Source organism: Diceros bicornis, chromosome 26, assembly GCF_020826845.1.
Source record: "Diceros bicornis minor isolate mBicDic1 chromosome 26, mDicBic1.mat.cur, whole genome shotgun sequence".
Lineage (NCBI taxonomy): Eukaryota > Metazoa > Chordata > Mammalia > Perissodactyla > Rhinocerotidae > Diceros > Diceros bicornis.
In genome coordinates, this window is record NC_080765.1 from 1,623,779 (window position 1) to 1,650,677 (window position 26,899).

Here is a 26,899-nt window from a genome sequence, read left to right on the forward strand (position 1 = left end):
CCAGTAGCGGAGTGCATGCATTTAACCGCTAAGCCACGGGGCCGGCCCCTGAGTCAGTTTTAATGCTGAAACAGCAGCACTTGATCAGACCCTGACTCCCTCTCTCCTGTCACCGTCTCTTAACTGACTCTGACGACCTGCATTGTTCGGGGTTGTTGGAGGCTCAGCAGGGTTCAGTGCCCTGGAAGATTTTTCTTATTTCAAGGTGGTGATGGAACCTCACGGTAATGTTGAGCCTGATTGTTAAGGATCAGACCTTGCAGGGTTTATTAGATTTAATCAGAAAAATAAGTAATTTTGAGGTCAAGAGCAGCAAATTTTCCCACATTTCCTCCAAAAATTCTGTGTTTGAAGCAGCACAGGACACTGCAGAAAAACCCGAGGGCATTTGTTGATGATATCGCTCTTTCTGTCCCTTTGAGGTCTTGCTCTTTAGATGCAAAATGATTGAGTCACAGAACACATAGACTGAGCCTTGAGTTCCTCAGAAAGGACTGGACAGGCTGTTGTGGGTTTTTTTGTTTTGTTTTGTTTTTCTTTTGCTGAGGAAGATTGGCCCTGGGCTAACATCCGTGCCCGTCTTCCTCTACTTTATGTGGGATGCCGCCACAGCATGGCTTGATGAGTGGTGTGTAGGTCCACGCCCAGGATCCGAACCTGCGAACCCCTGGCCGCCAAAGCGGAACGCACAAACTTGACCACTACACCACCGGGCTGGCCTCTGGACAGGCTGTTTATATTTCTCACACAGAACTGAAGTGAACATTGTGTTTATCATTTGACCAGAAAACATGATAGCGTCAACTCTGCTTTTACTGTTTAACCCTGTCTGTTCACTCATTTTTCACACAATGTCTGCCTCTCAGATGGCCTCTGGAACACATTTACATGTCCTATTTTCTTTTCCCCGCTTTAAACTGAGAATAACAACAAAGGAAATATACTTCTTTTTTTTTTAAGATTTTATTTATTTATTTTTTTTCCCCCCAAAGCCCCAGTAGATAGTTGTATGTCATAGCTGCACATCCTTCTAGTTGCTGTGTGTGGGACGCGGCCTCAGCATGGCTGGAGAAGCGGTGCATTGGTGCGCGCCCGGGATCTGAACCCCGGGCCGCCAGCAGCGGAGTGCGCGCAGTTAACTGCTAAGCCACAGGGCCGGCCCGGAAATATACTTTTTAACACCCTTGTTTTTAAATCAGATTGGACCGACTGAAGTATTAGGGCTAAGAATAAATGAAAGCCGCTGTGCCCTCAGCCCCCAGACATCAGCATTAGACTGCAGAGACTCAGGCATCGGTTCATGCCGAGCCACCTCGTTACCCTGCAGCTCAGTTGTTCTCTGAATTGTTAACAATTCATTCTAGGCTTCTGATCAAAATGGCACCTTGACATTTTTAGAGGAGAATTGACCTCATCCCTGTTAATTCTAAATTTCGACTTCTGCTTTAAGGAAACACAGATTCACCCAGCGTTACAAATTCTGCAGCAGGTGTTGAGGAGCTCAACGTCATTCAGGTGACAGTCCCAGGTAGGGAAGTGTATCTGGCTACATCAAAATTTATTTTTATATATTATATAATTTATATATCATAACATTTTTTCATTCAATTTTATATTTTTCGTTGTTGTATTTTAACCATTTCATGACATGGGTTAGTCTCTTGGAGGTGTTATTTTGTTGCTTACTTCACCCTGTCAACTAAGGAATGACAGTTCAGGAATATAAATATGCTACAGGTTGCTGCACACCGAATATCTTGCTTATATCAGACATTGTTAGGCAGACGTGTTGCTTCTCGCTGCCTTGCCCAGGCATTACCAGGAAAATCCACCTCAGGGCAGGCAACACCAAGCAGCAGCTACCCTTGAATTGGAATTGAACACTGAGGTAGAATTTACTTGCGGCCCATCAGGTAATCTTCTTTTCTGAATATGTGTATGCAAAATATATCTGAAGAGATACAAAAGAATCTGATAACGTGGTTCCTCCAGGGAAGGAAACAGAGAGCTAAGATAGGGATGGGAGAAAGACATTTCACTGTGTACTGTTTCATCTCTCTTAAATTTTGAACCACATAATTGCTTTAGTTATTCAAAATTAAATAGAATAAAAAAATTAAATATTGAAAAATATTCCCTTCTAATCCTAGTACCTCTTATTCCTTTCACTTGTGATATTTTCTGGCCAGGATTTCTATTACAATGTTGAAGAGTGCTGGTGAAAGTGGATATCCTTGTCTTGCACGATAGCGGAAATGTTCCCAAAAGTAGTATGTAGTGTGTTTACACAGAGTCATAATTTGGAATATTCTCTATCATCTATAGTGGTTTCCATTTACAAATTTCCAAAACACATAATTATTGCTAAAACTAAACTGACTGATAAGCCAGTAAAGTGCTTTCTCATGTGCTAACAGGCATTTCCTCCTTTCTTGGGGGCAAATACATTAACAACCCTAGTTTGCTTGTTTGTTTAATTATTTTTAGATAATGAGAAGGAAAGATTATCAAGTATTGAAAAGATAAAGCAACTAAGAGAACAAGTCAATGACCTCTTTAGTCGAAAATTTGGTAAGTTTTTATATTGCTACGTATCCAAAATTCATATACTTGAAATGCTTCTTTTAATTGGATACTTTATCTAAGAAATTGTCTTTCTGTGAGGAGCTATGATGAAAATTAGTGTTTATTTTTATGGAAGAGTTTTTACATGGAAACACTAATTACAATAACAGCTATCTTTATCAAATCATTATGTTGCACACCTAAAACTAATACAACCTTATGTGTCAACTATATCTCAATTAAAAAAATAAAAATGAATAAAAATAATAATAGCTCTCTTTCACTTACTAAGTTCTCACCCTGACTAAGCATTGTTTTTAGTGCTCAACATGTGATTATTCATTTAATCCTCACCAAGCCCTTTTTTTTTTTCCTCTGGTAAGGAAGATTGGCCATGAGCTAACATCTGTTGCCAATCTTCCTCTTTTTGCTGAGGAAGATCAGCCCCATGCTAACATCCATGCCCATCTTCCTCTATTTTGTATGTGGGACGCCACCACAGCATGGCTTGATGAGCGCTGTATAGGTCCACACCAGAGATCCAAACCTGCGAACCCCATGCCACCGAAGCAGAGCGTGCAAACTTAACCACTACGCCACAGGGCTGGCCCCAGAAAAACCTTTTTCAGTTAGATACTGTGCTATGATAATCCCTATTTAATAGATAGAGAAACTGAGTCTGCTCTACTACCCATTGCCAATTTCAAAATCAATAAAATTATTCATACATCATAGTACCACTGGCAAATAAAGTAACAATGGCTGATCACCTATGTTGTCATTTGATGTGAATGATTTTAAAATCTTGACATTAAAGATAAAGCATGGTTTGGGAAAAGTAAGTGACAAACTCAACTGGTTTTTTGCTGTTCGTCTCATCGCAGGTGAAGCAATTGGAGTGGATTTCCCCGTGAAAGTTCCCTACAGGAAAATCACATTCAACCCTGGCTGTGTGGTCATCGATGGCATGCCCCCAGGGGTGGTCTTCAAAGCCCCCGGTTACCTGGAAATCAGCTCCATGCGAAGGATCTTGGATGCGGCAGAATTTATCAAGTTCACAGTCATTAGGTGAGATCACAGGTATAAAGGTCATTAGAAGGTCTCATAACCTTCTTGGTCCTGAGAGTGGATCTGCAGATCTTCACTTGCCCTGTGGACAAATGGCAGCACAGGAATTTTTACCCCAGGGGGTGGGCGGTGGGTCCCTGCAGTCAACTGCTGTGCCAAGCTGTCTTCATACTCATGTTGTCGTATTCCGCTTCCGTGAGCTGTGTCCGTGTTCCTGTTTCTCCGTGATCGTGGGCAGCCTGTCTCAGTTTTATCTGCCACTGCACCGAGCATAGAGTTGACATTCACAAAAGGTTATCAGATAGAACTAAGAGGACAAGAGAGGAAAGTGAACTCTGTTGCATTCACCAATGTCTCTTTCTCTTCAGACCGCTTCCAGGCCTTGAGCTTAGCAATGGTGAGTATGCTGGGTGGTGAGAAGATGGTTCCAGCACCCTTCGTACGGTGTGAAATATCTCGGTGGGCGCTCACTACAGGGTCCTTACTTCTTGAGCCATGAGCCTTAGAACAAAGCATGCTGCTCTTTCTATGCATTTTATTTTTCCTGCTTGTTACCAAGTCCTTTAATTCTGTGGCTTGAGCCTCTTTAGCCAGGCAGTTTTCTCCTCCAGCAGTTTGATGGCGCTTGCTCTACGTCAGACTGTGCGTGTGCTCTGTGACGCAGCTCCGTCTTATTTGAGAGTCCTTTATGGCAGGGGTTCATATAATACTGAACTACACCGTCTCAGTTGGTAAATAGTGCCGGCCTGGCCACCCCAGCCCCACCCCCTAAAGCCCCCCATCCCTGAACTCCGCACAGTTCAGACCCAAAGAGGGTGATGCCTGGGACAGCAGGGCTCCCAGAACCCCAGCCTTCAGTGCTGAGGTTGACATCTGCTCTGATTGAGCAATGCCCCAGCCACTCTGCTTGTTAAACATTTGGAACATCTCCCCTGAGTCCTGGTGAGAAGTGCCTCTGCCGTGGGGCAGGTAGGGCAGGAGGTGGAGAGGTGTTCTCAGCAGTCTGAGTCACTAGGGAACCTCCTAATTTAAAGTTTGAAAACTAAAGTATTCTTGTCAAATGCTCAGCTATTCCTTGTTGCTAAATGATTTTTTTACATTTTTAATAGCTTTATTGAGGCATAATTTACATACCAGGAAATTCACTTGTGTAGAGTGTACACAGTTCAATGATTTTTAGTAAATTTACCGAGTTCTGCAACTATCACCACAATCTAATATTAGAACATTTCCTTCACCCCCAAAAAATTCTTCCTACCCGTTTTCAGTCATTTCCTGTTCCTGACCCTGAGCCCCAGGCAACCACGAAATTGACTTTCTGTCTCTGCCTACATTTTCTTCAAGTGAATTTTCATATCTGTGTTTTCTTGAATTAAAGCTTACCTGCACTGTGGCCAGGTTCTTCCAACTTAAAACGAGTCACTCTGTGCAGGTCTGCGGCCATCACCACTGACCGCCATGAGGACAGCAGGAAACCATCCACCTCCTATGCTCATTCCCTTCTCTGTTATTTGAAAGTTCTCTTGAGAATCAAACGAGAAAATATACATTAAAATGTAAATATTAAAAAAAAAATGTAACTATACTCTCAAATCGTTCCTGTTTAAAGCAGATGTGGCAGACATAGCTACCTGCTGCACCCCCCAGAGATGTCTTTGTTTGGCTCATATACCTTTTAAAAACGGAAATTAGCATAGTGGCCAACATTGAAAAGCCAGGGACTTTCTCATAAAATCAATTTCCAGGTTTTTTTTAGAAATCTGAAGATCCAGCCACGGCAGCCCATATTCCCTCTGGCAGCAGTTTGCCGGAACTGAGTGTCAGCGGTTCCTCTCTGCAGGGGGCGGGGCGAGGGGCAGGGGGTTACTCTCCAGCTAACCATATCCCCTGCCACTTTCTCTCTCCCGTTCATCATCATGCTTTTGCTGTTGTTTTTCTAATAGTAGAGTTAAGAGAACAGTGAAATATTTCTTGTCTCCATGTCTCTATCAAAAGTGGGAAAACGAAAGATAGACCAAGAGGGCCGTGTATTTCAAGAGAAGTGGGAGAGAGCATATTTCTTTGTGGAAGTGCAGAACATTCCTACCTGTTTAATATGCAAACAGAGCATGTCAGTGTCAAAAGAATACAACCTAAGACGCCACTATCAAACCAACCACAGTAAGCACTATGACCAGTATACTGAGCAGATGCGTGATGAGAAGCTTCACGAGCTGAAAAAAGGACTCAGAAAGTATCTCTTGGGTTCATCAGAAATTGTGTCCCCCGAGCAAAAACAGGTGTTTGCAAACGTGGGTTCAACTGAAAATACTGCTGTGCAGCCTGTAGAAGACGTGGCTGGGAACTTATGGGAGAAGTTACGTGAAAAAATCAGATCTTTTGTGGCATATTCTATCGCAATTGATGAGATCACAGACATAAATAATACCACCCAGTTGGCCATATTCATCCGTGGTGTCGATGAGAATTTTGATGTGTCGGAAGAACTTTTGGATACGGTGCCCATGACAGGTACAAAATCTGGAAATGAGATATTTTTGCGTGTTGAGAAAAGTCTTAAAAAGTTTAATATCGACTGGTCAAAATTAGTAAGCGTGGCCTCAACTGGCAGCCCTGTGATGGTAGATGCAAACGACGGACTTGTTACAAAACTGAAGTCCAAAGTGGCGGTGGTTTGCAAGGGCTCAGATCTGAAGTCCATTTGTTGCATTATTCACCCAGAATCGCTTTGTGCTCAAAAGTTAAAGATGGACCACGTCATGAATGTGGTCGTTAACTCTGTGAACTGGATATGCTCCCGTGGACTGAACCACAGTGAGTTTACGACTCTGCTTTATGAACTGGACAGCCAATATGGCAGCCTTCTGTACTCCACAGAGATAAAATGGCTCAGTCGGGGGCTGGTGCTGAAGAGATTTTTTGAGTCCTTGGAAGAAATTGATTCCTTCATGTTATCCAGAGGAAAGCCTCTGCCTCAACTGAGCTCTCAAGATTGGATCAAAGACTTGGCCTTCTTGGTCGATATGACAATGCACCTGAACACTCTGAATGTCTCTCTCCAAGGGCATTCACAAATCGTCACGCAGATGTATGACTTGATTCGGGCGTTCCTGGCAAAACTGTGTCTTTGGGAAACTCATTTGGCAAGGAATAATCTGGCCCACTTTCCCACCCTGAAATCGGTTTCCAGAAATGAAAGCGATGGCCTGAACTACATTCCCAAAATTGTGGAATTAAAGACTGAATTCCAGAAAAGGTTGTCTGATTTCAAACTCTATGAAAGCGAACTAACCCTGTTCAGCTCCCCCTTCTCCATGAATATCGAGAGCGTGCACGAGACGCTTCAGATGGAGCTTATTGATCTGCAGTGCAACTCGGTACTGAAGACCAAATACGACAAGGTGGGGATACCGGAGTTCTACAAATACCTCTGGAGTAGCTACCCAAAATATAAAACCCACTGTGCGAAGATTCTCTCCATGTTCGGGAGCACCTACATTTGTGAACAGCTGTTTTCCATTATGAAACTGAGTAAAACCAAATTCTGCTCCCAGTTAAAGGATTCACAGTGGGATTCTGTACTCCGCATCACAACATGATGAAGAACACACTAACGGCAATGCCCTGTGGGGCGTAAGACTAGAATCCTCTAAGCCCAAGGGATTGTGAGATGAGAAAATGAATTATTAAATATTTCTGTTTTTCACTTTTTTCCACTCTGACTTGGAAATATAATTTGCAGTATCATACCTGTTTGTATGACATTTTATGCTTCACCATAGTCCAGTAAAAATCGAGAAAGTTGACTGTTCTTATGCCCGACCTGTTTCGCTCATTCATATACTTGCTTGACCCCTGTAGGCACTGGGGCTGCCATCTCAACGTTTAAATCAATCAACAGAGAAATAGAGAGAAATAGACAAGTGTGTATATCCGTTGAGGGGTATATATGCACACACATTCATCACCTCTCGTTTTGCACGGTATCCCATGTGGTCTAACATGTTTCCCAGTTGAAGGAGACTCAGCTGGAGACGTATTCACATCCTGTAGGATTCCTGTATTGTCTGTCTCTGCCTCCACAAACCCAGAAAGGCAGGACTTAACATGGAAAACCCCAAAACAAATAACATAGGCTTTCTAAGGCAAAGTAAGTTGAGGTTTGGGGGTTATCATTTTCTTTTTAGCTTTATTTTGAAATAATTTCAAATTTATAGAAAAGTTGCAGAAATGAAAATAGTATGAAGAACACTTACGTGCCCTTTTGGCAGATTCTTTTAACATTTTACCCCTATGTTTTATCATGTGTTTGCTTTTCCTCCCCACCTCTTTCGTGTGTGTGTGTGTGTGTGTGTGTGTGTGTGTGGTGTGCAGCATTGCCTATCAGTGTGTATAAATGAATGTGTGTGAATATCTATAATGTGTGTATAAGTGTTGTGCATCATACTTTTTTCTGAACCATGTGAGGCAAACTTGCATACATCGTTTACCCCTAAATACTTTGGACAGTATTTTCTAAGAATAGAGATAACCACGATTTAGTGACCAACCTTAGTACATCAGACACGGACGCCATTCTTGCATCTAGTTAACGCTCACACTCCAGCTCTGTCAGTCAGCCCAATAACCTCCTTGCCTTTATAGCCCCCCTGGAGGATTGTCATTTGAAGGCACATACATCTATCTGTGTTCTTAATCTTTATTATCACTGGAATTAGTGACCCAAAATTGTGAATACTTCCCGGATTGGGGGGAATTAATCTGACTAGGGTGCAGAAAGGCTGAGGCTCCTGACCTGTGACCCCTTCAGGAAGCAGTGGAGAAGAAGGCTGTGAGAAAAATGGAGGGAGGCTGCCGGAGGGAGGGAGGGAAAAGCTGGTCACTCCTGCAAGCACAGGCCCCAGGGGCAAGGGGCTGCAGCGGGCCCTGGAGGACGAGCCCACGTCACACCCCGTCTTGTGAGTGTCCCTCGGCCGTGGCACCCACCACCAGATCTCAGCTCTGTGGGTCCGGATACCGCAGTGGGTCCAGCAGGGCCTTGGAATCAGAGCAAAGCCTGGCTCCACCTCCCAGTTCCGCCACCTGCGCGTCCTGAGCCTTGTCTCCCAGACGGTCAGATGCCTCCCTGACAGGGTGGCTCTCAGACCTGCAGATGCTGTGAGGAGCCCGGCACTGTGTTTGGCCTCAGGAGAACTGGCTGCACACACACTGCAGCCGAAACTCAGACCAGGCGCCCACAGGCGTGCCCTCCGGGGGGCACAGCAGAGGCCTGCAGGCGTGCCCTCCTGACCTCAGGCGCACCCACCACCCGCCACCAGGGCCTCCACGTTAGCCTGTGACAGTGGGGCTGGCACAAGGCCACCTGCAGGGGACAAGAAATACGGAAAAAACGTGAGGAAAACGTTTGATCGGGACTTGAGCTTGAAAAATATGAAACTAAAAATTATGAAAATAAGTATTTTATCATACTGTATTTAATTTTTTTGTTATAATTGCAACTGAACAAGCAAAGGAGTTGCGGTTGTCATGGTTAATTTTTCACAGCTTTGTATGACAGTCCTTGTTGCTGGACTCTTCCAGCAAACGCGGTCTGCAAAAAGCAAACATCGTTAACGGCACAGTGGTTATCTCGAGGCCTCTCTCAATCCTTTGATGGGCAAAGTATCCTCCTGAGAAGCATCTGTCTCCTTGCTGGTTTTCTCTTATCTCTAAGGGGACCAGCCTTGCCCATCTCATGTAGCCACTTCTCTCCTAGGAGGGAACAGCTCTCCTTGCCACCCACGGCCTTTGTGACATGCTGCATCTTTGCAAGATTTACAGTTGCGGTTTGCATCTTAGTGTCTTTGCATTTGGCGAAAGACCCACCAGCAAAGACTTTGAGGATATGGGCTGGCAGCAGTGCTGGGGTAAGTGGTGAGGATGTGTTCATCAGTGAATATTTGCTTTCTGGTACACCCTCCTAACTGGACAGGTTCTCAGCGAATAATCAGACGCGCCCCCTCCCTATACCTAAATTGCAATCTTTTCGTCAACTAAGATGCACACACAAGGTCACTACCGCCCTGATCCCCCTGACCGCGCCCTGTGCCCACCGTTCTTCGGGACTCTTCTACAGTGGCGCCAGAGTTCAAGCAGGCAGTTTCCGTGCAGACAAACGGCCAGCAGGAGCCAGAGGTTCCTCTTGCACTTGGCCTTGTGCAAATTCGGTCTTGGCCAAGGCCAGGGCAGTGCGCAACCGGACCTCGCTTCCTGCAACTTCCCCCCAGCAGAGTTCACAGCCTCAGTCCTCATTCTAGAAATACCCCTAAGGCTGGAGCCCAGCCTGCCCCGAGTCTCTGCAGAGCCTCTGTCCACTCCAAGCAACATTTATTGAAGGCGTTGGACAACTAGGTGGGGCGGGGCTGGGCTGCCCTCGGCGTTCAGACACCAGGCTCTATACAAGCATACACAAAGATCAGGCGGGAGCGGGCGGAGAAGCCAGGTCGCCCTCTGAGGGGGGCGACCCGGCCTCAGACGGCGGACGCCAGCTTCCGCTTGGTGCTCTCGCTGCAGCGGTTTAAGATGAGGTCTGCGCTGGGCCTCGGGGGCACCGCCGGCTGCGGCTTCGCGCGTCGGGTCTGCGGCGGCTCCTCCACTGCGGGCAGACAGTGCGGCCGGGTGAGAGGCCCCGCCCCGCCTCTGGCCCCGGCCACGCCCCCAGGCCCCGCGGGCACTCTCGCGGCGGGCTACCTGCGCCGGGCGGCCCGGGCCGCGCCAGGCGGCGGCGCTGCTGCAGAAAGCGGACGCTGTTGCGCCGGTAGGTGTCCTGGCTGAGGCGCTTCCGCGACCGCTGGTGGATGCTGTGCGCGTTGCGGATGGACGACCTGGGCCCAGCGGGACGGGGGCGTTGGTCAGCGCCCGGGCGTCCCCGCCGCGCCCGCGTCGCTGCCCGCGCGGACTCGCATGGCCACCCTGAGGGTCCAACGACTGGCCCGAGAAAGTGGGGAGCGGCAGGAGGGGGCGGGGAGGGGGTCCGGCACGGCCTGGGCGGGGCAGGAATGCAGCTGCCCTTCCCCGACGCGGACGCCTGCTCTGCCGCAGAGCCCAGGCCATTTCCCACGCCCCTCGCCGGCCTTCAGCCTGCGCCCTCGCCAGGAAGCCCTCCGGAGTGCCACGGCCCTCACGGCCATTCTCGAGGACCCTAGCATCGCGGCCTTCGCCTCCAGCTCACGGCGCTGCTCGCCTGCCGCGCCGTGGCGGCGCCACGGTGCAGGCGGGCGCGGCCCGGCTCTTGAGCCGGTGAGGGTGCTGCCTCCCCGCCAGGCGGGCCCCCCCTGCCCCAGCACTGCCAACCCAGGCTTGGACATCTTCCTGAGCCGCGCCCAGCCCCCAGCCCCGGCACTCGCTCACCTGCGCGGCGGCGCCCCTCGGCTCTTGATCTGGCGCTGGGCCTGGGCGAGGTCCTGCCCGGCCTTCTGCAGGTACATGGACGGGAAGTAGCCTGTGACGTCTCCTCTCCTGCAACAGACGCAGCCCTCAGGCCTGGGCGGTCGCGGGAAGCAGGGGTGGGGGAGCCCCAGACGTTGGGGGTCCCGTGCTTCCTCTAAACAGCTGGGGTCAAGGCAGGCTGGGAGGCGGCTAACACCAGCCCCTGTGCCTCTGGACCTCAGTTTCCTCATCTGTGCAACACAGGCCTTCCCAGGGAGGACGTTGGGAGGGGAAGAAGGTCGATCCAAATCATCCCAGGGACATGTGTTTGCAATAAAACATGTTATACTGTATTTGTCGGTTTTTTCTTTTATGGTGATTGCTTTTTGTGCCCTAAGAAACCTTTGTCTACCTCGAAGTCACCAAGTTCTCCTATGCTTTCTTCCAAAAGCTTCTTTTGGGGAGTTTTGTGTTTGGCAGTAAAACCTGTGATCCATCTCAAATAAATGTGTATGTGGGAGGTAGGGTCTAGGTTCGTTTTTTGCATATGGATATCCAGCTGTTCCAGCACCATTTGTTGAAAAGAGTTTTCTTTCCACTCTCAGTACTACACTTGGGAGTAAAATCAACAACAACCTCTGCATGATGCAAACTTCACTCAGTAAAACTCTTGATTCTTGGCAGGTGGGAGACTCAAGAATTCTCAGGGCTGTGTGATGGGGCTTAACAGATTGTGGGTCTAGAAGACTGGGAAACCCTGCCTCAAAGCCTCGAACCCAGGGCCCTGCTGACCGTGGGCGTGGGGGCTCAAGCTCACTGGGGTCATGGGCTGGCCCTGTGACTCAGGGCTCTGAAAACATAAACGATGACCTGGGGATGCCCAGTGGCTCCAAAGAAATGGCTTTGCGAGCCCCTGGGCTTCTGCTTTCCCCAGAACCAGGGGGGAAGAAATTAGTATTCCTACATTCATTTGGAGGAATAAACAGATGGCAAGTGCAATGAAAATTTTAAAGGAAAAGAGATGACGGGGTCTGCTCTACCAGTTATCAAAGATAATAATACAACAATTAATTGTGTTGCTGGAACAGGAATACTAGATGGACCAGTCAGGGGAAGTGACCCCAAGTCAAAGGAAAAATGTACCCACTCAGACAGAGACACTGAACCCCAAGAGATAGGCAGGGTGAGATTATCACTTGTCTGCTACCAAAATGGAAACAGCCCAGAGAGGGGCAGTGGGTTGCCCAGAGTCACACAGCCAAGTCAGCACTGAGCCCAAACAGGCCCTGCCCCAGGCCAGGGCTGGCTCTCAGGGTGGGCACAGTGGGAGGGAGGGGTGCTCTCCTACCTGATGACCCACCAGCCGTCCAGGAGCTTATGAATGACCTCAATGGCTTCACCCTCCTCCAGGGACACCTCATCCTCCAGCGCGGCAGTGTAGGCCTTGATGGTGACATAGGGCTCACCTGGTCAGCGGTGAGGGGAGGGGCATGGTGTGAGGGTCTGTCCACGTGGGGCTCACCACCCCCCTCTCGGCTGGCCTAGACCCACCCGGAACCCAGGACTCCCACTCCTCTAGCTGTCCTCCCTCCTCCCTGCCTGCTCCTTCCTGGGTTTCCTCTGAAGGGGACACCCCGGACTTCTGCCCTCTGCCCACTGGACTCAGGTGAGCTTGCCCACTCCCACCCACCACTCTCCACACCAGGGGCCAGGAGTCCTGTGACCACAGAGACCCGGCCAGGCACCTAAATAGGAGAAGTGGATGGCCAGGAAGTGGCAGGGTGGGGAGGGGCACCCGTCCACATGGTACCTGAGCCACTGGGCTCCAGCCAGCTCTTGGCACGTGGGGCTACACACTTTCTCCAGTTTTTAAAGAGGAGCCATAAATCCACATAAAATTGTGAAATCTCTCCATTTTAAAATATAAGCAATTAATTCTAATTTTTTCAAACTGCACATGACCCCCATCCAGCCCCAGGGCTGCCAGCTTTCCCCTTCTAGTCAGCGATGATGCCCCCAGCTCTAGGCAGCCCTCCTTCCTGAGCCTCAGGTCTGCTCATCCTTCAGCTTCCTGCTGAAGACCTGGCCCCAGGCCAACAGCCACCCATGTCCCAGGCTGACTCCGTCCCCCCCCCACCTCTACTCTACCTCCTGGTTCCCTGTCCTGACCAAAGGCACCACCTCCTACTGGGGTCTCAGCCCCTCTGCCCAGCCCAATAATCATAGCCCAGCCCAAAGCAGTCACTGCTGGCTTCTCAGTGTCCCCAGGCCCCTTCTGCCCCTCCCCCACACCCCTGCGGCCGTGGAGGGCAGGGCACCTGCATAGTTGGGCTCCGGGTCCTCTGCCTCATCAGGACTGTCCAGGGGCTCCAAGTAGGACGCCGGGACCCAGCCACGCTTTGTCTTCATTTGGCAGAACCACCAGCCTGTGCCAGGGGTGTGGGGCAGGGAGTCAGGGTGGGCCTGTCAGCCGCCCTCAGCTGTCGGGGGTGGTAAGCACACTCAGGCAGACACACAGACTTCCAACACAAGGGTTCAGAAATGTCCCCTTCCCCCACTCCACACCACGGCCCATGGCCGTGGTCACACGGTCACAGAATTACAGTTCTGAGCCCACGTCACACACGTCATGAGGAAGAGAAGCACAACCCCAGAGACGCGAAGTCACAGGATGAATAAGTGTGGGTACCCACAGCCACCCTGGGGGTGCACACTCGGAGAGGGGGTGAACTGCAGTGTGGGGGGACAGTCAGGGCCCCTGAAGGACACAGAGCCCACAGTGGGCCAGGCCGGGAGGAGGCCTGAGGCAGCCTTGGTCGGGGGCTTGAGGCCGTGGACCCAGGCACCAGCCGAGGAGGGCCCAGGCAGGGCGGGGAGGCTGACCGCTCTCGCTCTTCTCCACGACGTCCACCACGTCACCAGAGTCCAGAGCCATCTCAGTGCCTGAGGTCTTCTCGTAGTCAGCGATGGCGCGGTAGGTCTGCAGGATGATGGGGCCCGTGATGTCTGGGCAGAGGGAGGGCAGGGTGAGTGGACACCGCGGGGGCGGGCCACCTCCTCCCAGCTCTCCCCTGCTGTCCCCTGTGTGGGCCACCAGAACTGGCCCTGCACCCCGTCCCCACCCAGCTCCAGGTCCGCCAGAGTTGGACATGCCCTGCAAACTGGAAACAGCAGAGACAAGGTAGTTCTCTCAGTCCTGCATTTATGGAGCGCCTAGTGTGTTCCAAACACTATTGACACACTTTACACACGTTCTCTTTCTCATGTGATAAGGTTAATGAGCAGCCCTTCCCAACTGTGTAACGTGAGCACAAAGGCCCGGGGATCTTGCTGAAATGCAGGTTCTGCTTCCCAGATCTGTGCTGGGACCTGAGTCCGTGTTTCTAGCCAGCCCCCAAGCGATGCTGCTGCTGCGTGCTATGGGCTGAGCTGTGTTCCCTCCCCCCGAACCATGTGCTGAAGCCCTAACCCCCAACACCTTAGAATCTGCCTATATTTGGAGCAGAGCCTTTAGGAGGTGACTGAGCACACAGTAAGAAGGTGGCATCGCAAGCCAAGGAGAACCTAACCCTGCCGACACCTTGATCTTGGCCTTTCAGCCTCCAGAGCTGTGAGAAAATAAATGTCTGTTGTTTGAGCCGCCCCGTCTGTGGTCCTTTTTTACGGGAGCCCGACAGACTTCGGCTGCTGGTCCCTGCACCACACTCAGGGGCCCAGAGGACTCGCCCAGGCACCCACTGACTAAAACCCTGCTCCACCACTTAGCAGCCATGTGACCCCTCACAAGAGTCACAACTTAAAACAAGCCTTGATGTGTCCAGCTGTACAATGGGGTCATAGCACTGGATACCTATTTCATCTTATTATAGAGACACTTATGTGAGTTAATACATAGAAAACTTTTTAAATAATGCCTGGCACAGAGCAAGTGCTCAACAAAGGTTAGGTAGTAGTATTATTATTGTGCAATAAAGACTAGATACTGTCATGCCCCTGCATCACCCCTGAAGGCCACCTTTGCCCCCAAGCCTGTTCATTCATTCAGCCACAGCATCCCCCGGGCTGACGGGAGCCAGGGTCTGCACTGGGCTCTGCAGCCACAGAGGTGAGGGACGTGCCATCACCTCCAAGGAGCCCCCTTCCCTCTCCAGTGACCCCCAGAGACCCTTTAGATCTTGAGAACAGCACCAAGACCCTTCACAGCTGCTCTCGCTTCCTGCTCGTTCCAGCACACCAGGCCTCAGGGTCTCTGATCACGTCAGACCCGCGCGGCTGCCCTGCCCTCTCACCTGCTATGCTACTCTTGCCATCTCTGGGCACCAGGTAGGTCTCTGGCCTTTTCACCCTGTGGAAGAGAACAGTCGGGTTGGATGCTCGGTTTCCCTCTGGGAACAGGAAGATCCAGACAGACCTACAGAGGAACTTCCCACGAGAAAAAGAGACATGGGAAATGGCCCACTGCAGAAAGAAGGTAGCAACTGGACAACGGGGGACTGCTCAGCACCCCAGAGAGGGGCCCCGCGTCCTGCAGACCCCAAGGAGGAGGTGTCCTCCCCAAGACGGACAACGCGATGCCCTCGGTCTGAGACAGGCTGCCATCAGCTCAGGGGCCAGCTCCCTTCTTCTGCAGCTTCGAGAGAACAGCCAACGGGGGCGAGTTGCGCCCCCGCACCTGCGAGCGTTCAGGGCTCGATAAGCACTGGCCGGAGCGTCACTGTCTGTCTGTCCACGGCAGCCTGGATGCCAGCCCCACACTCAGTGACCAGAGAGGGCCTTCCCCAGCCTGCCCCAACAGGAGAGCACATTGCGCTGGGATCTCACCCAGCCTCTCAGACGCCTCCCGGCAGCGCCCTGAATCTAGGAGACCCTGGGGCACAAGCAGGCAGAGAATGAGGTGACAAAAGTGAGGCAGGGGCCTGAGACGCACCCAGCAATTAACAGAGACCACTGACCCCACATCCTCTCGGGGCTCCAGACTTCACACTTTGTAAGGGCTCTCCAAGGCACCCCTTACTGCACCTGGCCCTCACCACCCATTACAGATGGGGACACTGCTTTCAGAAGGCTCCAGGTCCCACAGCCAGCAGATGCAGCGTCAGGAAGAGGGCCCAGGACGTCCACCTCCAGCCCAGTGAGCCTCCCCCAGCCCAGTGAGCCTCCCCCAGCCCCAGGAGGCTCAGAGGGGTCCAGGTGGAGACGTGGCTGGGATACTGGGTGGTTCCAGATCACACAGGCCAGAGTTGGAATCCTGCCTCCTTTTCTTTCTGGCTATGTGACTTTGGGCAAGTCCCTGCCCCTCTCTGCGCTTCAGCCTGCTCATCTGTAACATGGGGAAAGTCCCACCCCCTCCAGGCCGGGCTCACCACCCCCTTCCCTCTCCGGCCTTGTGGGACAAGGAGGCCACTCACTGGCTGTCCGTGGGGAGCTTGAGGTCACTGGGGCGCACTCTGAAGAAGTCGAGGAGGTGGGGGCAGCGGGAGATCTTGACAGGCAGGCCCATGAGCGCACTGCAGTACTCGGTGAGCGTGCCCTGGCGGTTCTCGGCGGCCCGCTGCCTGTCAAACCAGCGTGGGGCTGGCCGGACCCAGAGGGGCACCAGAGACTCAGTGAGCACATGGAAGAGGTCGAGTCCAACGGGGGGTCAGGGGGCAACCTGGAGGGCGGGGAGGGGAGCCAGACAGGTGACTGGACCGGTGACAGAGCCCGCTCCTCACCTGGCAGGTGGGGGATGATCCTGTTCTCTGGGTTGATGTCCCCCGCCTCGATGGGAAACATTTCCTTTAAGATTTTCTAGACAGGAAAGAAGACGTGAAGGAATATTTATCACAACACTGTAAAAGCATAAAATTGGAAACGACCAAAATACCCTTCCAATCGCTCGGGCTGGAAACTTCCGGCGGCATCCTTGATTCCTCTTTCTCTCCAGCTCACATTCAAACCACAAGCAAATCCTTTCAGTTCTACTCCTAAATCTATCCAGGATCTGACCCTTCTCACCACACCTACCTCCACCAGGCCCGGATTATCACGACTCCCTCCCTCCACCCTTGTCTGTCCTCGATCCAGCACCAGAGGGATCCTCTTACAACCTAAGCTGGATCCTGTCCCCCCTCTGCTCAGAACCCCTCTGCCTCTCAGCTCTCTCAGAGCGGAAGCCAAAGGCCTTAGGTTGGTCTACAAGGCCCCACATGAGCTGGCCCTGCTCCCTCTACCACTGCTCCCCTGTTCACTCTGCTCCAGCCACCCTTAAAGGCTCCTCCAGGCCCACTCGGCCCCAGGGCCTTTGCACGTGCTATTCTCATTCCTCCTCCACCTATCTCAATTCTGCACTCTCCCTCTCCTTCCTCAAGTCTGCTCCAATGTCACCCCTCAGTGAGGCCTTCTCCTGACAATTGCCCCCCTTACCTGGCTCCCCATCCCCCAGCCCTGCTTTATTTTTCTTCACAGTTCTAACGATCAGCTAACATATGATATAAATTACTTATTTTTTGTTTGTCTGTTATCCTGACTCCTCCGCTGGAACTTCAGGTCAACAGGGCAGGGTGGGGATTTGCATCTGTGTTTTATACCCTGTCACCTTCAGCCATGTTCCCTGCTCACCTGGCACTTAGTAGGGCTCAATAAATAAATGTTGAATGAATGGATGAGCCCGGATTAACAAAAGAGGCTAATCCTACAAGGAAACAGCCTAGAACAGTTTAAAGAGCTAAGATGGAGCCACACACGTATCAGAGTGGACAGGTCTCAGAAACGAAACCTACTGACGGTGATGAGAGAGAGGGCAGGCAGCCGCACGCTGACGGCTTTATACAGACTGCAGCCGTGCACTCCCACACCACTGCATACTGTTCCTGGACCCCGTGTGTGTGCACACGCATGCGTGCGTGTATGTGCGTGTGTGTATGTGCGTGTGCGTGTGCACATGTATGTGTGCGGTACACACACAGCCCCTCAGGGGAAGAGGTGGGCCGGGCTGTGAGATGAAGGGAACCTTCCACTTTTGTAATGTTTTAGTTCCTTTTTGTTAAAAAAGCCTGGTAGCAAATGGCCCTGGGCCATCAATTGTGATTCCGCCCTTCCCTGGTTAAGGAGGGTCCTGCATAGGAAGTGGGCTGTTGGGCCACTCCTCTAGCTTTTGTGGACCCTCCAGCTACCTGACCCCGTCTCAGACCAGGACCCAGCAGCCAAGCTCTGCACCTCCTGACCCCCGAGGACCACCCCCAATTCTGTCCAGCGGTCTCTGTGTGGGAACCCTATGGGGGCTTAGAGCCCCTGGGATGCGTTCCTGTAAACCTTTGTGGCTGCAGGCACCCACAAAATGAGAGGACCCGTCTCCTGGGGGTTGGGATCATCAACCCTCCCGGGGTCCTCATCAGGCCAGTGACCCCGAGGAAAAGAGCACACTCCTGGGACAGCAACCGGGGTGGTGGCACTGGCCAGGCTCCCCCTAAAGGGACAGAGCAAGCACGTCCCTTAAGAATGCCCCGTTAATGGGTACAGAGTCTCTGTGTGGGAAGATGAGAACATTTCGGAAATGGATGGTGGTGCTGGTTGCACAACACTGTGAATGTCCTTAATGCCACTGAAGTGTACACTTAACAATGGTTAAAATGGGGCCGGCCCCGTAGCGTAGCAGTTAAGTGCGCGCGCTCTGCTGCTGGCGGCCTGGGTTCGGATCCCGGGCGCGCACCGACGCACCGCTTGTCAGGCCACGCTGTGGCGGCATCCCACATAAAGTGGAGGATGATGGGCACGGATGTTAGGTCAGGGCCGATCTTCCTCACAAAAAAAAAAAAAAGGTTAAAATGGTAATTTATGTTATGTATATTTTACCACAATAAAAATAAGTAAAATGTTTTTAAAATTTAAAAAAATAGCACTAATTCCTCCGTAACCATGGGCGGAGGGCTCCAGGGTCCTGCTAGCACCTGGGCCCCTCTCTTCACCAAAGAGTGGGCTGGGACTGGCTGTGGCGACCCCCCCCCCCCGCCCCACACCCCACCAGGCACTCACATGGAACTCGTAGATCTCAGTGAACCGCCGGTAGACCACCTTCTCAGACAGGTCCTGCCACTTCACCAGGAATATGTACACCTAGGAGGCGGCCGGGGTGGGGGAACCTTGTTCAGCCTCCAAGGGGGCCTGGCCATGCCCGAAGGAAGGCCCCCAGCCCCTGGTGGAAGCCCTCAGAACTGGGGTGGGGGCAGCGCTCTCTGGGGCAACCTGGGCCGTAGAAAGAACACCAACTTCACGGACCCAGGAGCTGCCACTCTCCAGCTTGAGGACCCACGACAAGATGCCCCATCTCTCTCATAGTAATCCAACACCTCATGTATGAACTGGACATAAAAGTAGGACCTCCCTCCTAGGGCTGGTATGTGAGTTACAGAAAGGGCTGAGCTGACACAATACAAGAACTCAATAAGGTGTCGTGTGGTTCCATTTACAGGAAATGTCCAGAATAGACAAATCCATAGAGACAGAACTAAAGCAGATTAGTGGTGCCCCAGGGGCTGGGAGATTGAGGAGTGACTGCTAAAGGGCACGGGGCTTCTTTCGGGGGTGATGAAAATCTTCTAAAATTGATTGCAGTGATGGTCATGCAGCTCGGTTGGATATACTAAAAACCACTGAATTGTACACTTTACACAGGTGAATTGTAGGGTATGGCAATTATATCTCAGTAAAGCCGTTGTTAGAAAGAGGGAAAAAAAAGAACTCAGTAGGGAAAATTAAGCCTGTAAAAATAGCTAGGAGAATACTACTCAGCCACAAAAAGGAACGAACTATTGATACACGCAACCACACGGATGAGTTTCAAAAGCATCACACTGCGTGAAGGAAGCAGACGCCACAGGCTGTGCACTGCGCGACTTGTCTCTGCGGCGTCTAGAGCAGGCGCAGCTGACAGAAGGTGGGAACCTCAGCAGCGGGGGCCTCTGTGGGACGGGAGGAGGCAGGGGAGGCTGTCCTGGGGTGACGGTGGCATTCGCTCGTGGTGAGGGCTTGGGTTCCACAGGAACGCGCACCGTCAAAGCTCAGCAAATGTGTCTCTAAGATTTGTGGATTTCACTTTACATACATTTTACATCAAAAGAGAACAAACTATAAACAGAGACGAATTCTAGTTAGTGATATGCATGCTGAAGCATTAGGGTGAAGTGTACTGATGTTTGCCATAGGCTTTGCAACACCCCCAAAATAAGACGGAGGGACGGAGGGATGGTGAGATGCGCGATGAAGCAGGTACAGGGAAATGTCAATGGTGGAGTCCAGGTGTGGGTATATGAGTGGCTGGTTTCTTGTCTCTTTTATTTTGTTTTTTGTAAAATTCTTTCAACTTTGCTGTATGTTTGAAAGTTTTCAGAATAAAATCTCGGGGAATAAAAAGAATAGCCACCAATAGGTACAAGGTTTTTGCAGGATGATAAAAATGTTCTAAAATTAGATTATGATAGTTGGACAATTGGGTAAACATACCAAAACCATCACGCATTTTCTTTTTTTTTTTTTGGTGAGGAAGATCAGCCCTGAGCTAACATCCATGCTAATCCTCCTCTTTTTGCTGAGGAAGACCGGCTCTGAGCTGACACCCGTTGCCAATCCCCCTCTTTTTTTTCCTTCCCCAAAGCCCCAGTAGACACTTGTATGTCATAGCTGCACATCCTTCTAGTTGCTGTGTGTGGGACGTGGCCTCAGCATGGCCGGAGAAGCAGTGCGTCGGTGCGCACCCGGGATCCGAACCCGGGCCGCCAGTAGCAGAGCGCGCGCCCTTAACTGCTAAGCCACGGGGCCGGCCCAGTAAAGCTGCTTAGAAGGAAGAAGAACTTCAGGCAGTGGTCAGGATAAACTTCAGGTGATTCTAATGTGCAGAGTTAGGAACCATGACTCAGACCGTGGGGGTCAACAAACTTTTTCTGTCAAGGGTCAGAGAGTAAACGCGTTTGGCTTTGCAGCCTCTGTGGTCTCTGTCCCAACTGCCCAACTCTATTATTTAGCACGAAAACAATCACAGACAATATGTAAATAAATGAGCAGGGGGAAAAAAGGATAGCTAGGAGAGCCAGCCCTGATGGCCTAGTGGTTCAAGTTCGGCACTTTCATGGCTTCAACAGCCTGGGTTCCATTCCCGGGTGTGGAACCACACCCCTCGTCTGTCAGTAGCCATGCTGTGGCAGCGGCTCACGCAGAAGAACTAGAAGGACTTACAACTGGAATATACAACTACGCACTGGAGCTCTGGGGAGAATAAAAGAGAAAGGTAAGATTGGCAACAGATGTTAGCTCAGGGCGAATCTTTCCCTGCAAAAAAAAAAAAGGAATAGCTAGGAAACCCCTAAAAAAGAAGAGGTATGTGGAGACACTATCCCTACCAGACATTAAAGCAGACTATAAACCCTTTATTATTAAAACTGTGTGCTTCACACCTGTTAGGAGAGCTATGATTTTTAAAAAAAAACAGAAAAGAGAAAAAAACAAACGTTGGCGAGGATGTGGAGAAATTGGAACCCCTGCGCACTGATGGTGGGATTGTAAAATGGTGCAGCTGCTGTGGAAAACAGTGTGGCGGTTCCTCAAAAAATTAAACACAGGGGGCCGGCCTCGTGGCTTACCGGTAAAGTGCACGCACTCCACTACTGGTGGCCCGGGTTCGGATCCCGGGCGCGTACTGACACGTCACTTGTCCGGCCATGCTGAGGCGGCGTCCCACATACAGAAACTAGAAGGATGTGCAACTATGACATACAACTATCTACTGGGGCTTTGGGGAGAAAAAGGGGGGAAAAAAAGGAGGAGGACTGGCAATAGATGTTAGCTCAGGGCCGGTCTTCCTCAGCAAAAAGAGGGGGATTAGCATGGATGTTACCTCAGGGCTGATCTTCCTCACAAAAAAAAAAAAAAATTAAACACAGAATTACCATATGACCTAGCTATTCCACTTCTGGGTACATAACCAAAAAAACTTGAAAACAGACTCAAACAGATATTTGTACACCAGCGTTCACAGCAGCATTATTCACAATAGCCAAAAGGTGGAAACAACTCAGATGTCCATTGAAGGATGAATGTATAAACAAAATGTGATACATACATACATATTATTCAGCCTTAAAAAGAAAGAAAATTCTGACACATGCTACAACGTGGATGAATCTTGAAAACATTATGCTAAGTAGAAATAACGCAGACACAAAAGGACAAATATTGTCTAACTTTACTTATATGAGATACCTAAAATAGTCAAATCTACAGAGACAGAAAGTAGAATGATGGCTACCAGGGACTAGGGGTGGGGGATGGGGAGTTAGTGTTTCACGGGGACAGAGGTTCAGTTTGTGGTGATGAAGAAGTTCTGCAGATGGATGGTGGTGACGGCTGCACAACAATGTGAATGCACCTAAAGCCACTGAACTGTACACTTAAAAATAGTTCAGATGGTAAATTTTGTCACGTACATTTTATCACAACAGTGTGGTACTGGTGCGTGAACAAAAAACCATTGGCATAGCATAGAAAATCTAGAAATAGATCTAAGTATGTATGGCAATTTAGGATATGTTAAAAGTGGTGTCTCAAACCACAGGAGTAAATGTGGCTTTTAAAAAAATTGGTGTTGGGACAACTGGCTTAGCCTTTTAGGAAAAGGTAAAATTGGATTCATATCTCACACCATACACCAGAATAAACTCCAAATAGATCAGAGATCTAAACGTAAACACTGAAACCATATAAGTGCTAGAAGGAAACACGGGTATAGAGGAAGATTTTCTAATCGACTCAAAACCTAAAGGCAAGAAAAGACTACTATTCAAATGCATTAATATTTTTCCAAACTTTTGCATATAAAACCATAAGCAAAGCCAGAAGACAAATGAAAAACTGGGAGAAAATATTTGCAATACATATCACAGATAAAGGATTAATATTCCTAATATATAAAGAACTTTTTTAAATTTGAAGGAAAAAAGATTTAAAAATCTGATAGAAAAATGTGCAAAAAGCATGAACATTTCATGGTGTACACACATATATATGTAACCCTTAAATATATAAATATATGTTCAACGTTACTCATAATAACATAAATGCAGGATGGTTAGGTAAGTGCAAATTAGTGAAAATAAGATAAATGGTTGTTTGAGGCATAGTTGCACAATGGACTATTACACATTTGTAAAAAATTAGACAGACTTAATAACGAATTTGAAGGGAACTCCAGGATATTACAGGAAAACAATAAAAAGCACATATGGTATGTCACCTTGTTTATTATCTGTGTCTAGTAAAGAAGGAAAAATGAGAAAAAATATACGTATATTTAGAAATACATATTTTTTTGCCAAGAGAAATACAGGAAAGATAAGCTAGAATGAGTCTTTGAGTATATCTTCTTGTAAAGTTTTGATGTGTGATCACATATTAATATTTTACATATTCAAAAACAAAATTAAATCAACAAGGATTTTTTTAAACTTCAAAATTGGAAACAAACAAACAAAAGAACTAACTATGTATAAAATGGTAACAACCATCATAAAGAAAAATGGAAAAGAAAAAATCCAATCAACTTTTAGTTACAGTACTTTCACTCAGTCTAAAAGGACTAACAGGACTGCACAGAAAACTGAAATCTGACTTCATAGGTTAGTAGGTTTATAGTTAATAACAGGACAGGCGTGGCAATTCTAAAACCCGTTGAGTATATTGTAGAGTTAAGCAAAGGAGGAAATACATGGACGTTGTTGGGAACAGGGTTCTCAGGGTGAGAGACGGGAGCTACAAATATAAACTAATGAAAGGCAAGAATGGGATGCAAGGGCTATTTGTCCCCAGTCTGTTCACTGAAAGGACATGAGCAGCGACATCCCAGGGGCCATGAGCACCCCTCGCTTCCAGATATTGGGTGCTAATATGACTCCTCACTAAAACGAACCAGGGCTCAGGGGCGAAATGGCCTAGTCCAGGGCTGGGGCTGGGAGAGGACAGGATAAGCCTGGAACATCTCGTGCCAGAAGAAAGAATGTGGTCAAAAACGAGAGAATATGTCAAAAGGGCACAGAAGGCAACTTGAAGGAGCTCCCACTGGCCCAAATCTGGGACAATCTGAGCATCTAAATAAGTAAGGATAGTAATGGGTTATAACCCACTAAATATAAAAGGAATCTGTGCATCCGTATTGACATAGGTACTTTTACAGTAAAATGTTTACAGATAAACGCAGAAGGAACGGCAGTTTAAACATCACTATTTGGCAATCGTTGTAGTAATCTGATTCAGGCTGGAGTCATCAATGTTCTATAAGGAACAGGATATTCACATAGTTTCAAATAATCTTCCCACAGGTCAGTTGTTCATCACAAAGGGAAAAATGGTAACTTTACAGTAGCGAAACTTGGAGGACATGCCCAGGACTTGGTGCTCAAAGTTAACATCACCAAATATGGGAACCAGTCAAAATCACCTGCCCCTCATCAGGTCAACGAGAACACAGGGTGCCTTCTGAGGTGCCTTCCGGGGTATTCCTGCCACCGAGGCATAATCTGAATCTAATGAAGAAGTCTCGGAGAGGGGCGGGCCCCATGGGGTAGTGGTTAACTGCACGTGCTCCGTTGCTGGCAGCCCAGTTTCGGAACCCCGGGCGCCCACAGATGCACCCCTTGTCAGGCCACACTGTGGTGGTGTCACATATAAAGTGGAGGAAGATGGGCATCGATGTTAGCCCAGGGCTGATCTTCCTCACAAAATAAATACATAAATAAATAAAAGAAGTCTCGGAGAAACCTAAATCGAGGGGCATTCTACAGAATCACCAGCCCCTCTCTTCAAATGTCAGAGTTGAGAAGGACAAAGGCAGACTGATCAAGACTGACCCGAATTAAAGAAGGCTAAAGAGACATGACAACTGAAACACAGCCAGTGACCCCCGCCTGGATCCTGGTCCTGAAGAAGAGTTCCACAAGCACAAGTGAGACATGCTGACATCTGACTAAAGTCTGGGGGTTGGACTCATAGTGTTTTATCAGCGTGCATTTCCTCATTTTGACACATTTGGTTATGTAAGAGGATGTCCTTGATTTTAAGAAATACATATCACAGTACTTAGGGGTCAAGAAACACAATGTCTCCAAGTAGCCAATGATCCAGAAAAGTTACATTCAGGGAGAGAGAAAGGGAGAGAGAGGGAGGGATGGAGAGAGAAGATGTGAGTGAAGGAATACAGGAGTTATTGGTACTTTTTTTGGCAACCTTTCCACAAATTTGAAATGATTTCAAAATTAAAAGTTAAAAAAAAGCAGAAAGATCTTGGCACACATTACTAAATGGACCATACAATTTACTAAGTGGAGCTCCTCTCTGGTCTTCCTCTGGGCTTGGGGACCCCATGGTGGGGTGGCCACGTCTGGGCAGACACTTCCCCAGCCCCCAGGGCAGGAGGCAGGACCTTTTGGGCCCCTGTGATAGTGTTACCCTACTGGGGTTGGGGGTAGGACTCTAACGTAACTGACCCCACGGGCGGCTGGGGGGACGCAGAGCCCGCCGCCAGCCTCCCTGGGATGGTCATGGACGGCTGCCCGGAGGCGCGCGCCCTGGCGGTGAGCGCGGGGCTGCGGGGACGCGGACAGTCGCCGAGAGGGGGGCTCCGGGCTGAGGCGGGGGAGCAGGAAGTGGGGGTCCCGGGGCGAGGCCTGCTGTCCCCAACCGCGGGGCGGGGGTGCCGGGCGCGCGTCTGAAGGCGCGCACCTCCCCCGCGGACCCCGGCGGGCGGGCGGGCGCAGGCGCCCGGAGCGCCCTGGCGCGGCCGGTGGCCCCGGGGACTCGCGGGTTCGGCGCGGCCGGCGCCCGCTACTCACGTAGTGCTGGCTGGGCACGAAGCGCTTCTCGAAGCCCAGGAGGGCGATGTGGCGGATGAAGGGGTCCCCCATGGCGGGGCTGCGCGCGGCCTCTGCTCTCGGGGCGCCCCAGGGCTGGGCCTTAAATGGGCTGAAAAGAGGAAGTCGCGTCTGTCGCCGCGGGGCTGGGGGCAGGAGGGGCAGGGAGGGCGCAGAAAGGGCGCTGCTGCTCCTTTCAGTTTCTGGGACGCCTCCGGCTCCCCAGCGTGGACGCGGGCGGCCACACGCACGCATGTGTGCGCGGACACGCTGCCCTTGTCCTCCCCGCGGCCTGTAAGGCCCCGCAGGCTGGCGAGGGGCGGTGGCCGGCTCCCTCCGGCCCGGCCGCACCGGCCCCTCTGCTGTCCTGGAATACGCCAAGCTGCTCTCACCTCAGGGCCTGGCGCTGGCAGTCCCACCCGGACCATCTCCCACGTATCTGTAGCTCCTCTCTCATTTTCTCCAGATTTCTGCTCAATGGCACCTCCTCTGAGAGGCCTTTCTTCATAACTTCACACAAAATAGCAAAACTTCATGCTTCTCCCACCCCACTTCACTGTTTTTATTCAGAGCACTTATCACAACTGACATATTACCGATTTTATTTTTTTTACAGTGTCTCTCCTCACCAGAATGTGAGCAAGGGCTTAGCTTGTTTTGACAAGGGCTCTGGCCCCAGCCCCTATAACTGGAACCCGGCTGGCAGTGGGCCCTCCATAAATATGTGGAGAGTGCTGGGTCACCCCGAGTGGACGAATGAATGAATGCCTCCATTCGAGTGTCGGGCCCACGTCCCTGGGTGTGTGCACGCAGCTGCATGCCAGTGGCAGCTGGGACAAACTTAGGGTGAGACCTGAGTTCCAATCCTGATCCAAGAACCGACCCTCAGAGCTGACTCGGTTTCCTCCTCAGTGAAATGGGACCACCAGCTCCACTGAGAAGGGGATTTGAGACAAAGAGGTGAAGAGGGGAGCAGCGGGCAAGGGGAG

The 26,899-nt window shown here is 50.1% G+C and overlaps 2 protein-coding genes across 6 annotated transcripts in view; one reads left to right on the plus strand and one right to left on the minus strand.

Annotated features, from left to right (window-relative positions):
• The window catches only part of LOC131422064 (general transcription factor II-I repeat domain-containing protein 2), a 57,914-nt gene extending 50,571 nt beyond the window's left edge, over window positions 1–7,343 (plus strand). For all 5 annotated transcript variants that reach the window (XM_058568933.1, XM_058568936.1, XM_058568937.1 and 2 more), the window contains 5 exons: window positions 1,451–1,528; window positions 2,488–2,571; window positions 3,450–3,633; window positions 4,002–4,030; window positions 5,629–7,343. In XM_058568933.1, coding sequence (XP_058424916.1) covers window positions 1,451–1,528; window positions 2,488–2,571; window positions 3,450–3,633; window positions 4,002–4,030; window positions 5,629–7,232 — 1,979 coding nt within the window. In that variant the 3' untranslated portion in view covers window positions 7,233–7,343. The remainder of the gene's footprint in view (window positions 1–1,450; window positions 1,529–2,487; window positions 2,572–3,449; window positions 3,634–4,001; window positions 4,031–5,628) is intronic.
• Window positions 7,344–9,076: 1,733 nt separating this feature from the next.
• NCF1 (neutrophil cytosolic factor 1) lies at window positions 9,077–26,150 on the minus strand. Its single transcript, XM_058568938.1, has 11 exons — window positions 25,893–26,150; window positions 19,054–19,134; window positions 16,755–16,830; window positions 16,449–16,614; window positions 15,330–15,385; window positions 13,924–14,046; window positions 13,359–13,466; window positions 12,389–12,506; window positions 11,023–11,130; window positions 10,363–10,496; window positions 9,077–10,267 (listed from the first exon to the last, which is right to left on the minus strand). The coding sequence occupies exons 1-11, from the start codon at window positions 25,962–25,964 to the stop codon at window positions 10,143–10,145; spliced, it is 1,167 nt and encodes a 388-aa protein (XP_058424921.1). The 5' UTR covers window positions 25,965–26,150; the 3' UTR covers window positions 9,077–10,142.
• Window positions 26,151–26,899: the final 749 nt, after the last annotated feature.